At 40.4% G+C, this 19,700-nt stretch overlaps 1 protein-coding gene across 3 annotated transcripts in view; it reads left to right on the forward strand.

Annotated features, from left to right (window-relative positions):
* The first annotated feature begins 841 nt into the window (after window positions 1–841).
* zgc:158766 (uncharacterized protein LOC100009641 homolog) overlaps window positions 842–19,700 on the forward strand; it is a 58,296-nt gene continuing 39,437 nt past the window's right edge. For all 3 annotated transcript variants that reach the window (XM_017695811.2, XM_017695813.2, XM_017695812.2), the window contains exons 1-2: window positions 842–1,067; window positions 16,905–17,102. In XM_017695811.2, coding sequence (XP_017551300.1) covers window positions 1,017–1,067; window positions 16,905–17,102 — 249 coding nt within the window. In that variant the 5' untranslated portion in view covers window positions 842–1,016. The remainder of the gene's footprint in view (window positions 1,068–16,904; window positions 17,103–19,700) is intronic.

Consider the following 19,700-nt stretch of genomic DNA (forward strand, 5'->3'; position numbering starts at 1 on the left):
GTTCTCATGCCGCTCCTCCAAAGTTACATAGTACTAAAACAAGCATCCCGGCCCAGAGCGGCAACAAGATGCCATTCTTACTATTATATATCAGTGTACCGTCAAAATGATTCGGAAGCTGTGATTTTAAGATAAAATCCTTACATAATGTTGCCTTATATAGCCAGTCGTTTCACAATAACAATCATGTTGTATTATTCAATGCATTTTTTTCTGTGAAAAAAATGAGTCATTTTGTTCAGTAAAGCTTTTCTTTACCCTTCCAAGATACTCAGAGGCTGCCAGAACAGTTTATTACATAGACTGTACATCTGTACACTACTTGTCTGTTCTCCTCTAGAATCAGTAGCAGGTGACCTGTATGCGTAAGGGGAGGGGGGGATTCCCCTGACTAGAATCATCATTGCACTGTTTTTGGGACAAGAGCACTGCTGGCACTTTTACACCCCACAACTTCTTTTTTTACAAAAGCAGTAGAATAAGCTAAAGCCTGAGTCCGTTTGTACTGCTGGGACAATGAAGGAGCATCAGGGCGGGTGAGGGTAGTTTAGGGTTAAAGAAATGAGGGTTGGAGGTTGAGGGGGGGGTGCGGAGCTTTTCCCCTGCAGGGCGGGGGGGTAGGAGGAGGAGGGGGCATTGTTGTGAGCAGGTCAGGTTGTGTGTTTTTTCAGCGGTAAAGGAAGTTGAATGAGTGTGCATTAACTAGCTGGGAGAGGCCAGATGAACAAGGGGCGGGCGAGAGAGAGAGGGAGGGAAGAGAGCCTATTGCTTCTTTCACACTCCCACAGGAGTCATACAGAGAGAGAGAGAGAGAGAGAGAGAGAGAGAGAGAGAGAGAGAGAGAGAGTTGGACAGAGTCTGTCACAGAGTCCATCACAGCCATGGACAAAACAGACTTAAGTAGTGTTATTCTGATGAAAATTCAAACAATGGAGCCTTAACTGACCGTCTGGATTTTCCGTCTAACTCCTTTTTGGATTATTTATTTATCTTCTATTTATGCTAAAAACCACACTATGCACACCCGAGGCAAGTCCCGCAGCTGTGAGAACTACCTGAGCATAAAGGTGAGCACGAGCTGGTCGTGAGGGTTGTTGATGAAACAGAGGGAACGGCAGACCTTTGCGGTTTCTGTCCATGTCTTGCCTCCGCCGTTTCTCTAGTTCCTGCCATTTAGTTCACTGCTTTAGGCATCTGTCAATTATCATCTGAATAGGTGGAGGAATTGGAGCTTGTGCTGTTTGAAAGAATCTTTCTGTCCTACAGAGACACTGTGGCATATCTTCTTGTCTGTGTGGAGGGTTTTGTGATAGATATGGGTTTTTTCTGTACCTACTTAAGGCACTTTTATGATACACAACATGTATCATTTTGTTTTACTGAGGCTTGTAAACAAGTTGAAGTGGACTGAGTGCACCAGCAACACAGTAGTGCTACATTAAAGAAAAAGGCTGAAAAAATGAGCACAGTAATACATTTAGAGCAAAAAAAAATAAGCTATTCAACAATGAACAGAAAGAAAAATGAAATGACTAGTGAAGGTAAATGAGTAAAGTAAGGTGCCATTACAGGCTGACATTCAGTCAACTACTTGTCATTATATACACTCTTTTAAAAGCTGGTTCTTCAAAGGTTCTTTAGGGAAAGTGAATGGTCCTCTGAACACTCAAATCCATTTGCATCGTTGAAGGGTTCTTTGCATGGTGAAATGGTTCTTCTGATTGATGGAGGATGTGTTGTGTATGGTTCTACACAGCACCAAAGCAGGTTCTTTGATTACCAGCTTAACATGGTTAAGCAAAAACCTTTTTGATGCTGTATGGAAGCTTCTTCACAAAGGTTCTATGTAGAACCATGTACAACACATTCTTCATCAATATGAAGAACCATTTCACCATGCAAAGAACCCTTTAAGCATGCAAATGGTTCTTTGAATCTTCAGGGTTCTATGTAGAACCCATTGTCTTTACTAAAGAACCTTCAAAGAGCCATTTTTAAGTGTAGTTTATTCAATTACTGTGCATAGATTTCTGCTGTTTGCACGATCTCTATACACTGTAAAACTTAATAATTGCACTTCATTTTTATTTTGCTTTAGTGAAATTACTACAATTTAGAAACACCCACTACTTCTTGTACAGTCCTTAGTTATTGAAGTTAATCTAGTAAAGATCAGTTCATTTGCCATACTCAAAAAAGTAAATAGTGATGTAATCGCCATATTGATAGGGTGTCTAAACTTTGTGTAAAGAGGGCCAGATTGTTCCGCGTCAAAATACCTGTCAAAAGAGGGCTGAAATATTATTCACAAATTATTCAAAATATTACATTTTCAAAATATCAGCAGATAAAATTGGAGCTTTCTGTGAGCTGCCGTGTTTCCTATCACTGTATAAAAGATGGGCCTCTTTTATTGTTGGACTGCCCAGGGCAGTTTGTGCTCATAACAAATGATTAAATTATTTAAGAGCAGCAATAAAACATGTCTAATGTATTCATTATATTCAAATTCAGGTGCTTACTTGTTCAAAAAAATGTATTTGTTAGACAAACTAAAAAAGGTTCATGCATGTGTGTGCTCAGTGAAAAAGTGTTCAAATTTCCGTTTCGCCAAAATAACGCCGGTTTGAAATGTATGGCTGCAAATTTTGGTCAGTAAAGGAAACTGCAGGTCGAGTCAGAAAAGAAAGGCTTCTAAACTTTAGCTAACTTCCATAGTGCGGCGCATTACGCTGTAAATGTACTGAACTGCTGCCACCATCAGGTGAAAAGAAGAACTACAATGAACTGGCTAGCGGGCCACTAATAACACACTCTAAAACAGAAGCTACAGTCCATTTGAAATCTGCCCGCGGGCGGCTTTTGGGCACCCCTTTCATATTCATTTCATATTTTCATAGTCGCTGTAAACCCAACTTTCATAGAGTGCAGTTTGTGATATGATATTTGAAATGATATATGAAATGGAAATATCGCCTGATCGGATGGATATCAGCTGGTACATCCCTGGTTCATTGCGCTGTTGTTGGAAGAAAACCTTGTATCTCCAAACTAATAACTTTAGAGGAGAAGGAAAAAACACACTTTGCTTTTAATGTAAGTCGATGGAGCCAGACTCTTTTCTAAATCATTTAGGTCATTTCCTTCTGCCCATTTATCATGAAATGTATATACAATGTAAAGGGTGTAAAATTAGGTCAAAAACGGAAAAACATCTCAGATACGGGTTTTCTTACGACAACAGCAATTTGTTTTGAGTGACTGTTGGAGGAATCCTTAACAGACACACTACAGCTGAATTCATTTGGTGTGAAAACACACACGTTTGTCACTGTAAGGTCTTTACTGACATGATCATGTGGCCATCCTGCTGTGTATCTGTTGCAATTGAAGGAGCAGCTGGACTTTTTAAATCAAAGCACCAACAAAACAAGTGTTAGGTTCAATTAGAGGTAGGCGACAAGGCAAAACTATAATGAAAGGTTCACAATATATGTTACGTTTTTTTTTCAGACATCTGATCAGTTGGAACAGAGAAGTTTTAAATGCCGGAAAAAAACACTTTCAATGAAGCTTGACTGAGTGTATATTGTATATCTGATGTTGTTAATCGCTTAACTGACTATTAACCACATGAACCTGATGAGCCTGAGCTCATTCAGAGCACAGGCCTAATTGGTAAATGCTTAATATTGTTGTATCTTATTTGAGTAATAAAGTCTCCCTAATGTGTGACTTTTATTCCTATTCATGTGCTTTCTTGTTCAGAAAGGCACTATTTGATATAAGCTGAATTAAAATGTTAATTTTCCACAAAAACAGCATTCAGAAATTGCATTTTTAACAGAGAGTAGGTCAAACTCTTTTGTGTGTCTGCCTTTGAAGTTTAATTATTAACTCTTAATTCATTAATCTCTGGCTGTTCTCAAAAGCAGTGCTTATGTTGTGCCTTTAAAGAAGGCGGCTCAGCACCACAGCCGTCAATCCATCGCATTTCAAATGCTTTTTAGTGACCACTCCACCGCACACACACACCCACTCACACATCCCACTCCATCATGCCTCCCAGGCAGCCTTTGTTGCTTACTTTATACTCAAGAAAGGACACACACTCTTTCCTCTCTCACCCCCCCCAACCAGTAAAAGAACCAAACCGTCACACACATAGCAAAGAAAGAAACCGGACACCACGGCGGCTATTGAAGTGCTGCTTAAGTGTGAAGTGGATCCTTCAATCAGATGAATGAATTGCCTTAGCCGGCCGTACGGCTGTAATCAGCGTCCTAATTAGGATCCAGTGTGCTTTGTGTTTGGTAAGGAGGAGCTTTCACCTCTTACATGTCCAAAAGTATTCAGACGCCGGATTTAGACACATTCTGGATTCAGAGACTGTAGAGTCATAGTTCAGATTTACCCCAAATGTAGTCTATCAGCCAAGACATGTTTGGTACACTGCAAAAAAGATTTGTTAAGTTAAAAAAACTGTCCACCTTAAGAATTTGAGGTAAACCTCTGGAGTCTAAGGGCATTTTCTCGGCTTTTACATGTCTTCTTAACTCCTTAAATGGCCAAGGCCCAAAGCTTTATTACATCCTTCTGTAACCTGTGAACAGCTCAGCCAGTTTTCATTGAAGTCTGTGGAGTTACTGAATAATAAGCCCTAATATGTAATAAGCCTGGGGTTTTAGGGGTTAAATTGGCATTTAAATGCACTTGCATATAATGTGATACCTGTATGTTTCAAATCAATCACATCTTTATCGCTACTTTCCAAAACTGCTGCAGCAACTTCTGCAGCTATAAACTTCTTACACGCCATTTCCCGCGTGTCTCTGTTGTAGACTAAATGAATGAATAGTTTCTGGCATGATGGTCAGTCCTTAGTGATTGGTCCTTAGTGTCCATTGGTCAGTTTCACACAGAGTGTAGACGGACACACTAATCCACCAGTTCCACATGGTGAGAGGCAGATGACAGGTATCTCAGCCCCTCTTCATAGGCTTATAATTCTGGATGTGAGTCTTGTACGATCTTGAAATAAGATGGAATGGAAAGGGCAACTCTACCGATTCAGGAACATCGAATTTGACGCACAAGCAAGTTTGTAGAACACAGAGGGTAGAATTTAAAGTTCTATAAATTAAAGTATAAAAACACATTTTTTATAGGGTAGAGACTAATGTAGCTAACAAGCAATGGAATCTTATACACCACTTATTACACTGATTGGGATGTGTGGGGTGTACGGTGCCTTATATCCCAAATCTCATGTAGGCAGGTGGCTCTGTTAGCGGTTCATCAGCGTTTTTACTAGTGATTATTTCAGCTCAGCCTTAACAGACCTCACACACTGCAGCTTGACTCACACACCCCTTTATTGCCTGTCTGTCCTTAATCTGGTGGGAATTCAGACGGCCTTTGATGAGTGTGCTGTGTAGACGGTAGCACCTGTGTGTGGTGGTGTTGTGGCATGGTGAAACTCTTCATCAGCTGGTCCACTGAGCGTCTCTGTGGGTCTCAGCGCTGAGCTCACGTTACTCTCTGCTGGAGAAGTCATGGTCCAGTGGAGGCCTGGAGCGCACTGGCTTTGTGTTTTTGACCCCCAGAGAGAGAGAGAGCGAGAGAGAGAGCGGGGGAGACTGTTCCAGAATGTCTAGCACACAACTGGAGCCCGAAAGGTTCTGAAACTTAAGTAAGATCTGTAAATCCAGTATGAATCTGCAGTGCATGTAGTTTTACAGTCTGATGGTAATAATTGTGGAGTGATTTTAATCCAGTATGAATCTGCAGTGTGTGTAGTTTTACAGTCTGACGGTAATAATTGTGGAGTGATTTTAATCCAGTATGAATCTGCAGTGTGTGTAGTTTTACAGTCTGACGGTAATAATTGTGGAGTGATTTTAATCCAGTATGAATCTGCAGTGTGTGGAGTTTTACAGTCTGACGGTAATAATTGTGGAGTGATTTTAATCCAGTATGAATCTGCAGTGTGTGTAGTTTTACAGTCTGATGGTAATAATTGTGGAGTGATTTTAATCCAGTATGAATCTGCAGTGTGTGGAGTTTTACAGTCTGACGGTAATAATTGTGGAGTGATTTTAATCCAGTATGAATCTGCAGTGTGTAGTTTTACTGTCTGATGGTAATAATTGTGGAGTGATTTTAATCCAGTATGAATCTGCAGTGTGTGGAGTTTTACAGTCTGATGGTAATAATTGTGGAGTGATTTTAATCCAGTATGAATCTGCAGTGTGTGTAGTTTTACAGTCTGACGGTAATAATTGTGGAGTGATTTTAATCCAGTATGAATCTGCAGTGTGTAGTTTTACTGTCTGATGGTAATAATTGTGGAGTGATTTTAATCCAGTATGAATCTGCAGTGTGTAGTTTTACTGTCTGATGGTAATAATTGTGGAGTGATTTTAATCCAGTATGAATCTGCAGTGTGTGGAGTTTTACAGTCTGACGGTAATAATTGTGGAGTGACTGTCTGTGGGAAATGGGGGAAATTACGAGATCCTTTTTCCCAACCTGATCCTTACATAGTGCATTACACATCTCCTCTAGGAATACGAGTTCTGCTTCAATAGTGCTATAACACTTTTATAATGGATAATAGCCATTGGGCAGGTTCTAAAGCAGTCATTATAGTTCACAGCTCTGAAAAAGTCTGGGCCACATCGTATTGAAAACCGCTTCTAACCTGTCATGCGAAAGCAGCCAGAGAGTTTACTAGAAGGCTTTAAATGGCAGAGAGAATCTGGAGCTTTCTCAGATGAGCTGTTGACCACAGTCAGAGCTGTGTGTGTTCAGCTGTTTGTGCGTTCGCTGCTCCGGGACTGTAATTTAGATCTACTCAGTGTGTTAAATTATAGAGCGTGTGCTGCTGCTGTTTGTGCAGTGTTCAGTGTAACAGAGCGGTAAAGTGTTCAGGTGTTGGTCACTCAGTAAACAAGCAGCTTCAACCAGAAAAGAGCAAGAAACCTTCAACTAACATTTACAGCTTAACTGTTATGTTCAGTCTCTTCCAAAGCTGATTAGGTTTTAGGTTCAGGAGAAATTAGAGAACATTAGAGAACCACCTGAGATAGAAAGAGAGGGTATATGTGTGTGTGTGTGTGTGTGTGTGTGTGTGGATGTGTGTGTGTGTGTGTGTGTGTGTGTGTGTGTGTGTGTGTGTGTGTGTGTGTGTGTGTGTGTGTGTCTGTGCCATCTGGAATCCGCATCCCAAAGCTACTGATATAATTATGGGTCGAGCTGCCACTATCTGTATCACAGTCTGGAGTGTACGCTATCAGAGAGAGAGAGAGAGAGAGACAGAGAGAGAGAGAGAGAGAGAGAGAGAGAGAGAGAAAGAGAGAGAGAGAGAGAGAGAGAGAGAGAGTTGACTTTACTTTTATATGTAGATATAACTATTGCTCTTGTTCCTCTTACTTTGTTTTGACAGGCATTGGGCTGATGTAACATTTTTTATTCATGTTGAGCCGATGTGCAATGCTTAAAAGAGTGAAAGACAAAGAAAAAAAAGACAAAAAGAGAGAGAAAGAAAAGAGTAAGACAAAAAGAAGGAGAAAGAAAAGAGCATGGGACAATGAAGGAAAAGAGAGAAAAGGGTCTAAGAATGAAAAGAGAAATGGAGAGAAATAAGATTGAGGGGAAAAAGAAAATAATGAGGAAAAGAAGCATAAAGAAAAGAGTGAGTGAGAGAGAGAGGGCAAAAAAGATAGAGAGGAGAAACAAAGTGGGAGAAAGAAAGAGAAAGTTTGATGGAGAGAAAAGAGAGAGGCAGAGAAAGAGAGCAAGAAGAGAGACAGAGAGAGAGAAAGCGAAAAGCAAGAGAGAGACAGAGAGAGACAGAAAGCAAAAAGAGGGAGAGAAAGTGAAAGAGTGAAAGGCTGAAAGAGAGAAAGCAAAAAGCATGAGAGACCGAGAGAGAGAGAGAAAGCAAAAAGAGGGAGAGAGACAGACAGAGAGAGAAAGGTTGAAAGAGAGAAAGCAAAAAGGAAGAGAGAGACAGACAGAGAGAGAAGAAGAGGGAGAGAGAGAAAGCAAAAAGAGAGACACAGAAAGAGAGACATGGAGAGAAAGACAGGGAGAGAGGAATGGAGAGAGAAAGCAAAAAGGACTAGAGAGACAGAGAGAGAAAGGCTGAAAGAGAGAAAGCAAAAATCAAGAGAGAGACAGAGAGACATGGAGAGAAAGACAGAGGGAGAGAAAGACAAAGGGTGAGAGAGAAAGCAAAAAGAGAGACAGAGAGAGGCAGAGAGACTGAAAGGCTGAGAGAGAAAAGGCAAAAAGCGAGAGAGGTTTTGAGAAAGCAAAGAGAGAGGGGGGAGACAGAGGGAGACAGAGAGAGACAGACAGGGGAGGAGAGAAAGAGAAAGAGAGGAGGAACCCACATGTGCTTCGGTCGTCTGTGCCCTGGCCAGGTGAAAAAACTTCAAGGTTATAGAAATGCCTTCAAAACTCTCTCGCTTTGCTTTTATTCATCTTCTGGCTTTAGAAGCTCCACTTATCTTCATGCCTCTATTGAAGTCCTCTTTCAAACGTTGCTCTCGAGCTACGTGTTTAGTCTACGCTGGTTGGAGTAGTGACTCACAGTGAGAGAGAGAGAGAGAGAGAGAGAGAGAGAGAGAGAGTAGACTGTAGTTTAATCTACTGGCTCTGGAGTGAATGAGGTTTGTAGGTTACCTGGATGTTCAGACACTTCAGTAGCTCATAGTTTTGAGACCGAATCTTAGCAAAGCTCTACCCAATCAAACTGCTTTCGTCTTTTGTCTCTTTTGCCAGCCTACAGAACCTGACGAGCCGCTCTTTGACTTTTGTTTTAAAATATGTGGTGATGGCTTTCCTGCCATTGTTGTCTTTCCTCCTTTCTGTTCTACTCCTCCCTGTAGCTAAACTAATGCAGGGTGACGTGTCTCACTGAAAGCCATAGGCCATAAGATACACTGTAAGTCAGCTAAGTAAAGGTGCATTCCTTGCTGATATAGTTTTCAGTAGAAAAGCATTGACCAATAGAATGAGATGCAGTGGAGTAGTTGCAGGCCCTATATGAGCCTAAGGTCACTATGGCCAATGCCAAGTGTGGGCCAGATGGGTATAAAGCCCCCCAGCACTGGGCTGTGGAGCAGTGGAACTGTGTTCTCTGGAGTGATGGAGCTCCATCCAATACCTCTGGGATGAGTTGGAGTGACCAGAAGTAACCATCCAACATCAGGACCTGACCTCACTAATGCTCAATCAAATCCTCACAGCAATGTTCCAACATCTGGCATGAAGCCTTCCCAGGAGAGTAGGGGCTGTTACTGCAGCACAGACTCACTATTAACACCTACATTTCAGAAGAATCTATACATTTTTGGTCACATGCTTGTCATGCCTGTGGAATCTGGTAGAATTTTATTTTATGAACTTTTATGGAACAATTTCATAAAAATGAGAAATATTTTCATTTTTAAGTTAAGAAATTAAGCTAGCCTGTACTATTAAAAAATGGTTCTTCAAGGGTTCTTTAGCAAAGGGAATGGTCCTATTTAGAACCACGAGTGCTGTACAGAACCACTTCATTGTTAAATGGTTCTTTGATGCTGACCTTGCTCTTGAGATTGATGAAGTATGTGTTGTACACGGTTCTATACAGAACCTTTTTGAAAATAGTTCTATGTAGCACCAAATATTGTTGTTAAATACTGTTATGTTGTCAAGCTTGCAACTGTAGCAGAACCTTTTTTTGCTGTACAAAAACCATTTGCAGCACATTCTCCATCAATCTGAAGAACATTTCACCATGCAAAGAACTGTTTAAGCATAAAATGGTTCTGCAGAGAACTCATAGCTTCCCGAGACCTTAAGTTAGTTAGTTGTAGTAGCCTGACTAGTTGGCAGTGCAAATAAAAGGAACAGGCCGTAAAGCCAGACTGAGTGGAGAATTTTTATTCTAACTTTTTTCTCTGTATCATATACAAATAATTCAAGATGGAGACGTTTGAAATGGCAGCTCATAATATGCTGAATGAATGATTTTCTCCGAATGATTTTCTAGGCTCTGTGCAAATGAACAGAATTAGATAGAACGCAAACAAATGAACAACGAGAAAAACTTGTCGCAGGGCTGTATCACGTGGACAGACACAATGTTAGTGTGTAACTGGCCCACAGACGAGTCGACTGTGAGGGATTTCAAGGGAAACTGCTTTTCTCTGCTGCCAGACTCCAGCAGGTCACACTGATAGGAAGTGGAAATGGAGTTGAGGTCATCGGCGCCGTCAGCCTTGCTACAGGTCGTTCTGTAAAACTGGAACGGCAAAGGAGAGAAAGCAGTCAACTCCGACACTTCAAGCGGAACTTCTCAAATCTTTCAGATTTTCTGAATAATTCTGTGGTTGAGATGTAAACAGAGAGATTCAGAGTGGTTTGATGTGACATGGTTCACATGTCTTTACAGTGGTGGTGATAAGAACCAGGCGTCACCATGACAACAACGCAAATGCAGACATTGTATTTACAATCCAAAACCACCAGTGAACCTACACGAGTCTTCTGATGGAAAATCTGAAATAATACGTTTTCTTTGGGGACTATTTTGCCTCACAACACCCTGCATGGATGGGTTAAAATACATTATAAGGCCGAAACATTTTCCCAAAATTCTCATAAAACATACAGGCAGTGGATTCATAACCATTTCATGTAGTAACTTTCTGTGAGGTGCTTTTAGAGGTGGACGTCTGGTTCCTATCACCACCACTGTGAACAATTCTGGCTCTGTAAGCTTCTCTAGAACAGAGCGTTTCACCACAAACCACTCCGATTGTCTCTGTTTACATCTGTACCCTTTAATTATGCAGACTTTTTGCAAAATCATTGGAGTTCCCCTTTAAAATGTCCATTTTTTGGGGTTTTTTTCCCCCTGTGGCCTCTTTATAATCTAGTAACACTAGTAAAACAACTAATAAAACAACTAGTAAAAATAGACAGTAATAACAAATAATTCAAACAATAATCGTAAATAAAATAATATTATAATAACATGTAATATTTAAATAAATAAGAAAGTCAATAGATTAAAATGAAATTAGTAATAAAAATGATCCCTAATTTAATCAAGAAGTGCAGCAGTACTAGTATTGAAAGCAACTAAAAACAACTGAAAAATAACGTTTGTTAAAATATGTTTTCAGTTGCTTCTTGAAATGATGTACTGATGTCACCTGTCTAATCTCTCTCAGTAAATTGTTCCATTTTTGGTGCATAAAAACAAAAGGCTGCTACTTCGCCTTAGAGAATGATTGGAACATACAGATGCATGCTGGATCTAATCCATGTAATGCTACAAAAACCAGTAGCAGTGCTCTAACATCTATCCTAAGCCAGACTGCAAGCCAGTGTAATGAAGCCAGATTTGGTGTGATATGTTCTCTCTTGTTTGGTCCTGCTGGCACTCTGGTTAACAGCTGTAACTTATCAATCATCTTTGCTGGGTACAGCAAGTTACAGGAGTTCAGTCATGAGAAAACAAAGGCATGTGGCAGTTTCCTCGCATCATGCGGAACCTTGCAGGCTTTTTATTCAGTTAAGAATTATTCACTCACTGCTATGGTCTTTTTAGTAACTGCTATGAAACTAATGTGGAAGTTGCACAGTTATAAAGGAGAGAAATGAACTTATTGTCGGAAGAAAACCTTGTATGTCCATTTTTGTCGTTTTTCAGTTTTTGACATAATTAAAAAATTCCTGTTATCCTTTACCTTGTATGTAAATTTCATGACTAATGGACTAAAAGAAATGACCTAAAATGACTTGGAAAAAAAGTCTGGTTCCATTGACTTCCATTAAAAATTCAGTATGTTTTTTCCTTCTCCTGTAAACGTATCATTTTGGAGATACAAGGTTTTCTTCCGACAATAGCGATTTGTGTTTGTATCTTATCCACTCCACTCACAAGGAAAATAGCTCTTTGAGTGAGATAAGTGTGTTTCCAGGCCTAAGTATATTCCTGGACTTTCAGGATGCAAACACAATAGAAACGTTTTGGTCCAAACTGTGACCAGCGTTGTGTCAATTCACTCCCTTTGTGAGTCAGAAATGAGCTCTGGCCACAAAGCTGGATGATGGACATAAATCCCACTACTGACGCATTACTCTTGGGGTAGAAACATGTTGCTGAATGTGAAACAGTGGTGAACTTTTAAGCCAGGCTTAGAAGTCTAGAATTATTATAACTTTGATTCACAATATTATTATTGTTTTTATTATTAAGTGCCATATGAATAGTGTTTTTTCCAGAATGTCCTGTCTTCTGTTTGGATCTTTAGGCTTCTTAATGCCTTGTTTATGGTTCCTCTGATTGTCTTCATCCATCTTGTTGCTGGCTGTTCCTCTGTTACCCTCAGCTGGTCCAAGCATAATGGTCATTTTTGAATTAAATGTTTTCTCATAAAATGACTTAAAAAAGAGCCTCAGTTTGGCTCTGAGAGAGAGGTGAGGCCTGTTTGGTCAAGGACGGATTCGTTTGTTTCTTTTTCTTCCGAGGTTCTCTCAACTGTGGTTTGGATTGAAAGACTGGAATCTGCACTTTCTTTGCAGTCTCTTCAGTTGTTTCTACGAGCTGAAAGTGACGAATAATTAAGCGGAATGTAAGAAGAGGTGTGTCACGGTGTTTGTACCATGGGGGACGTGGGAGGTTTAAAACAGATTCTGATGTCTCCAGTCTGTGGATTTCCTTAAAACATTGGAGTGAACTCTGCCTTCGGCTGTGTTTGGAGCCGGGGTCAGGGATGTGGTAGAGGAACACCGATGTAAGAGGATGCTCTGAGCACATCCTGAGCAGGCGGGAAGTCCAGTGCTGTTCAGCTTCTCACACAGAGCAGAATTGCAGGATTTTCCAGCCTGGCTGTGTTATTGTCCGGCTCATGACGTCACCTGACAGGTGTTTCCTGTCATCAGCTGAAGAGCAAGTGCTTGGGATTTGCCCTGTGACCTCTTGACATCCTAGTGTGTGTGTGTGTGTGTGTGTGTGTGTGTTATGTTATGTTATAGCTTGGACAGACAGTGTACATGACCTCCACAGCTACCAGCAGGGGTCAGGAAGTCAAAGCCACAGAGACACAACCAAAACAAATGATGGCAAAGCTAGCTTTGCATTGTTTGAAACTCACTGTTTATTGTCATATCCACCTCTTTTTTAATACTTGAATCTCTAGAGTCTTTTTTTCCCATGTTTTTAGACTATGGTGGTTAATTGCAGTCATGTGAACAGAAAATAGTTGAAATTAACCTAAGAATAAGCTTAGCAAAAAAAAAAAATAGATTTTTGTCACTCTGTTTATAGCCAGTCTTTTAGGGTTAGACTTGTATTCTTGTTATTCTTGTAACAAGAATGCATGTCTGGAGACAATTTATTCAGCCATGATAACATGTCACATCAGTTTGGCTAGCAATAGGCTAGTTGTCCATCTGACAATGTTGGCGAGTGTACCATTGTCTCATACTTTGAGCTCCGCCTTCACAAAGCACTGAACTTGTTTAGAAATTTCACACTCAGGTTTGTTCCCACTCTGATGAATTTACTTCCCCAACCATGTTTAGCCAAAAATATCTCAAGATCACATCTGACACTGCAAGACTTGTTGACAGTCTATTTGAAGCTTCGCTAAATCTCTAAAGTGAAAAAATTTTATCTCTAAATCAATAGTTCAGGAAAAAAGATAAGGCTAATAATAAAAAGCTTGCTGGGTATAAAAGTAAAGAGGTTAGCATTCGAGATGGCCTGATCTGACCTAAAGAATCGAGATTGGACAGTACTCTTCCATTATTTGTTATTGGAATTCAAATGTCAATTCAGTGACATCAAATGTGTCTTCGCTGATCGGATTCCTTTGGAATAAGGGATGATTGCTGGATCCTTTGTTGTTAATAATCGGTCCAAATGGGAAAAAAGTTGCCCATCACTTCTACATGTTCACCGTGAATGCTACAGTTAGCGCTTCCAGTTATCATAGTCTCTGTTCTCTTCATAGTGATCTGTAGTACCATCTTTTCACTGTTTAGCCTTCCTTATAAAGGCCTTCCTGACTGTTGTGTCATCTGCCTATTGAAGGTCACTGATGTTTCTTCCACCAATCTGGAATCCTTGATCATCTTCCCTCAGTCCTGCCTCCCTGAATATATGTTTAATGTACAAGTTGAACAAATGATAGTTTGACTTGTCACACCTTTAAATGGACAGTTCAGGAAAACAGACAAGGCTAAAGGTAAACAGGGTTAGCTTTCAGGATCGCCCGGTCAGAGCTATTGAATTGGGATTGGATCCTATCCAGCATAGTTGTAGTGCAAGAGACAGTAAGCTTCCGTTACTTGTTAGCTACATTACCCTTGAAGCTCCAGTGCAAAACTAAAGAAGCAAACCTTGAACACCAAGGCCCAGTCCCATTTCTTCTTTTTAGCCCTACCCCTTGTTTTCAAGTGTCACCCTAACACCTTGGAACTGAGTTGCAAGGGGTAGTGGTTGAAATCTTGCCCTATGAAACGGGACAACCCTTAAATAAAAAAAGAGCATTACTTCATTAACAGGCTACTAGCGGTGCTCTGTAGGTGACCCATCTTCAGTGATAGCCAGGAAGGGAAAGGTTCAGCTCCTCACTGCTGGGCTTTAGTTACATTTAGGGCACCAGATGATCTTCAAAGAGGAGGGCAATTATTTATTATTGCCCACCACTAATTCTTTGGTGATACTAAGCTGAAGTTGCTTGCCAGCTTCTTGTTCAGATTTTCCCGTTCCACCTTAAATAGCGCAGCAGTTACATTCTGGTGCTTCAGGCATCAGAACTGCTGGACTATTTAAGGTGGACTGGCAAAGTTAGCTAGCTAGCTACCGAGACATTAGCATACTATTTTTTACTTACTATTTTACTATTTTAATGCTTATTATGAAGAAAACGACTATAATACAACCCCAATTCCAATGAAGTTGGGACGTTGTGTAAAACAAAAACAGAATACGATGATTTGCAAATCCTTTTCAACTATATTCAATTGAATACACTACAAAGACAAGATATTTAATGTTCAAACGGATAAACTTTATTGTTTTTTGCAAATATTCACTCATTTTGAATTTGATGCCTGCAACAGGTTCCAAAGAAGTTAGGACAGGGGCAACAAAAGACTGGGAAAGTTGAGGAACGCTCAAAAAACACCTGTTTGGAACATTCCACAGGTGAACAGGTTAATTGGAAACAAGTGAGTGTCATGACTGGGTATAAAGGGAGCATCCCTGAAAGGCTCAGTCGTTCACAAGCAAGGACGAAGCGAGATTCACCACTTTGTGAACAACATTGTTGAGAACAATGTTTCTCAACGTGCAATTGCAAGGAATTTAGGGATTCATCATCTACAGTCCATAATATCGTCAAAAGATTCAGAGAATCTGGAGAAATCTCTGCAAGTAAGCAGCAAGGCAGAAAATCAGCATTGAATGCCCGTGATCTTCGATCCCTCAGGCGGCACTGCATTAAAAACCGACATCATTCTGTAACGGATATTACCACAATGGGCTCAGGACACTTCAGAAAACCACTGTCAGTGAACAAAGTTCGTCGCTCCATCTACAAGTGCAAGTTAAAACTCTGCCATGCAAAACGAAAGCCAGATATCAACAACACCCAGAAATGCCACCGGCTTCTCTGGGCCCGAGCTCATCTGAGATGGACTGACACAAAGTGGAAAAGTGTCCTGTGGTCTGACGAGTCCACATTTCACATTGTTTTTGGAAATTATGGACGTCGTGTCCTCGGGGCCACAGAGGAAAAGGACTGTGTGGATTGTTATCAGCACAAAGTTCAAAAGCCAGCATCTCTGATGGTATGGGGGTGTGTTAGTGCCCATGGCATGGGTAACTTGCACATCTGTGAAGGCGCCATTAATACTGAAAGGTACATACAGGTTCTGGAGCAACATTTGCTGCCATCCAAGCAACGTCTTTTTCAGGGATGTCCTGCTTATTTCATCAAGACAATGCCAAGCCACATTCTGCACGTGTTACAACAGCGTGGCTTCATAGTAAAAGTGCGGGTACTAGACTGGCCTGCCTGCAGTCCAGACCTGTCTCCCATTGAAAATGTGTGGCGCATTATGAAGCACAAAATACAACAACAGAGACCCCGGACTGTTCAGCAACTGAAGTTGTACATCAAGCAAGAATGGGAAAGAATTCCACCTACAAAGCTTCAACAATTAGTGTCCTCAGTTCCGAAACGCTTATTGAGTGTTGTTAAAAGGAAAGGTGATGTAACACAGTGGTAAACATGCCCCTGTCCCAACTTCTTTGGAACGTGTTGCAGGCATCAAATTCAAAATGAGTGAATATTTGCAAAAAACAATAAAGTTTATCCGTTTGAACATTAAATATCTTGTCTTTGTAGTGTATTCAATTGAATATAGGTTGAAAAGGATTTGCAAATCATCATATTCTGTTTTTATTTATGTTTTACACAATGTCCCAACTTCATTGGAATTGGGGTTGTACACTGAAAGGGCCTTAAACTAAAATAATAAAGTGGGTATCGTAATTTTATAATGGAGAAAATTCTCTCTGTTTGGAGTCTCTGAAAAACCTTTATTTGGAGGGCCATGTAGCCCCAACACTTTGCCCTACCCCTCTATCTCAACAAAAATTGGGACACCCTACCCTTAGACGTGAACGCGCAAAACAGAGGGCTAAGGGCTCAGTGGTAGGGGTGAGGGGTGAAATGGGATTGAGCCCAAATGTGTCTTAGCTGATTGAATACCTCTGGAATAATGCACAAATGTAATGTTCTGATCATTTAACAGTTTAGTTATAGCCGAACGCCAGTCTTTAAGCATGTTTTTCTCTCTCTGTTCTTGTGTATGTGTGCGTGTAGGACTCAGAATCGTTGGACAGTTGTATCCAGCACACCCTGTCGGCTCTGTACGCTCCTTTTGGGGCTACAGCGGCCACTGTGCTGTGGCAGCTCTTCAGTGTGGTAGAGAGGCAGTACAGGGGAGACGGTCTGCGCTGCTTTCTGGACTTTCTACTGCCTGCACAGAGGATACTTAGCATCATCCAGAGAGAAACCTGTGTGAGTCTGGAAAATACACACACACACACAAACACACACACACACATACATGTTTTCTTTGGTTCCACACAAAAGGAGAATGAACCTAGGAAATTGAGGGTAGTCAGGGAATTATGTGATTGAAAGTATGTCATACACAGCATCTGCTCTGTGGAACTGTTCAGCAGACCTACATACTGGAAATTCAACACAGAGCCAGTCTCATGCATTTGATTTCTAGCTTGTGAATGGGTCGTCACTTCGGGCCTGAACCTTCTGAAATAAAGTCAGTGTAGCAGAGAATGTTTAAGTAGTTTTTTTGTATAGCCATACAAAAACTACTATAACAACCATAAATTACATCCATCCATCCATCCATTTTCTAAGCTGCTTCTCCGTCAGGGTCGCGGGGGGGGTGCTGGAGCCTATCCCAGCAGTCATCGGGCGGAAGGCAGGATACACCCTGGACAGGTCGCCAGTCATAAATTACATAATTAATATAAACTAAATGTCATAAGAATGAATCATATGGAGAACACATGCAGCCAGGTGTCTCTGACATGTGAGCGAAGAGCAAGTAGAGGGGATTAGAAAACCCGAAGCTGGATTGCAGAAGACTTTGAGTGAGGAGTGGAAATGTCTGGCACTCCACTCACATTCTCTGATGCCATAAAGATGAGATATTCTGAGAATAGATGGCGGGCATCCTCAATTTTTTCATTGATGCCAACAATTTAGGAACAATATTGTTTATTTTAGTGTGCATTAATCTAGATCTCAGCCTAAATCTCTTGGACATACGATTAAAACTAGTTCTGTATCCGGTTCTGTCTCGAGATATAAATAGTAAATATCTTCATCACAAGTTGGCTAGATTTTTATCTAGCTTATTAAAAATCCATTCACAACAAATCCAGCTACTGTATGAAGACAAAGCTGATTTGTTTACCCTTAAGCTCACTAAGCTAGCTACCTGTGTGATAGGATGCTTCAGAATTCAGGCTGTAACACTACAGCTAAAAAGGTTAGTTTTAGAAAAGTTTGACCAAGTTTAGTTGCTGGGCATGAAAGGGTTAAGATACAAATTCCCAGTACCAAAAATAGATTCAAGCATTTATTTCACTGTTGATATTTCTGATGCCATTGTTGGTTGAATAGTGCTTTTCTCTTGTGTCTGCCTGCTGTGGCTTAATTTATCTGCTGAGAGAGAACGTTGAGAGAAATCTGGAGAGCGGGATAGTTAGAGGGAGGGGAGCCAGGGGTCCATGGGGCTCGGACAATAATCATTATTGTTCACCGAGCGTGCTGAAAAACAACTCATCAAGGCCAAAAAGGAGACTTACTTACTGACCAGCATGGGTCCCAAACGCTGATTTACAGCGAGAACGCTTTGATTTCTCCAGGTTTTGTCCTGTACTCCTGTGAGAAAACATCTATAACCATACACTCCCATATTCAGGAGGCTCATTAGAGGTCTACTACAGCCTTTTTAACTTAATTTATTATTAGCCTCTGAAACCCAATGGGCCATTGCTGAATTTCATGAAAAAACGTTTGAAATATGTGACATGAAATTCACAGTAAAGCTTGAATTTAAAATGGACCATTATGCTGAGAGAGACAGGAGAAAACAGTACTGTTCAAAAGTCAGAGAACACTCTTTCTACTTGATTTCCAGTCAAAATGGTGAGGTTATTCATTTATCAGGAGGTTTATCTGACCATATTTAGATAGACAATAACCCACTTGGCGTCCTACCCCTAGAGGACGTAACAACAGGGAAGAAGAAGTCAAAGGAAAATAAGTGCAAAAACAGGAAGTTCCAAAGTTTCAAGCTTTTGCTTATTTTCACAACTCCAAAAAATTGCTAACTCGCACTTAATTAACATATTAAACTGAAATTAAATGAATGAATGGCGGTCTCTGACTTTCGCATGGTACTGAACGGCTTACCAAAGCCGTTCTTACAAAGTTGTATTCAAAACTTTCCCAACTGAAGCAATGCAAAAAAAACGAATTAACTTATTTTACGTACTTTCATTGGTGCTGCTACTAAATTGGGAAAAAATCACCTTTTTATTTCCTGTGGAAAAACATGTAGATGTATGGCCTAAATTACAAACATCCTCGATTGAGAAATTCTTTCAACTTTTTTTTTTTTTTTTTTAGGGAATTTATTTTTGCTGATGGAATTCTGAAACCCCTCATTGGCTCCTGTGTATGAGAGAACTTTTCACTGAAACAGATAATCGGTTGAATTCTAAGTACAGGGAGATGTGCTGAAACTGTTAGAGGTTCAGTTAAAACATGCTGGAGTATTCCTTTAATCCAAAACATTTAAGCCAAAAAGTTGGTTTTAATTTGCATGAAATAATGAAATGATTTTACCTGGGATTAGTCATGGTCAGTCACTCAGTCAAAAATGGTCAAAAAGACATTGAATCTAAGGAGATTAGAGCCAGAATTCAAGTAAGTTGCAATATAGCTTTAATATGCAAAGCTTATGAACACATTAGTCCCTTACACTGTAATCCAGGCACTGTGAAATGTTTTGATTACTTCATTTCATCCACTTTGAATAATCTACCCTTACGGCTATTGCTGACTGACTCACTATAA

The sequence above is a fragment of the Pygocentrus nattereri genome, chromosome 24, assembly GCF_015220715.1.
Source record: "Pygocentrus nattereri isolate fPygNat1 chromosome 24, fPygNat1.pri, whole genome shotgun sequence".
In the NCBI taxonomy this organism is placed as follows: domain Eukaryota; kingdom Metazoa; phylum Chordata; class Actinopteri; order Characiformes; family Serrasalmidae; genus Pygocentrus; species Pygocentrus nattereri.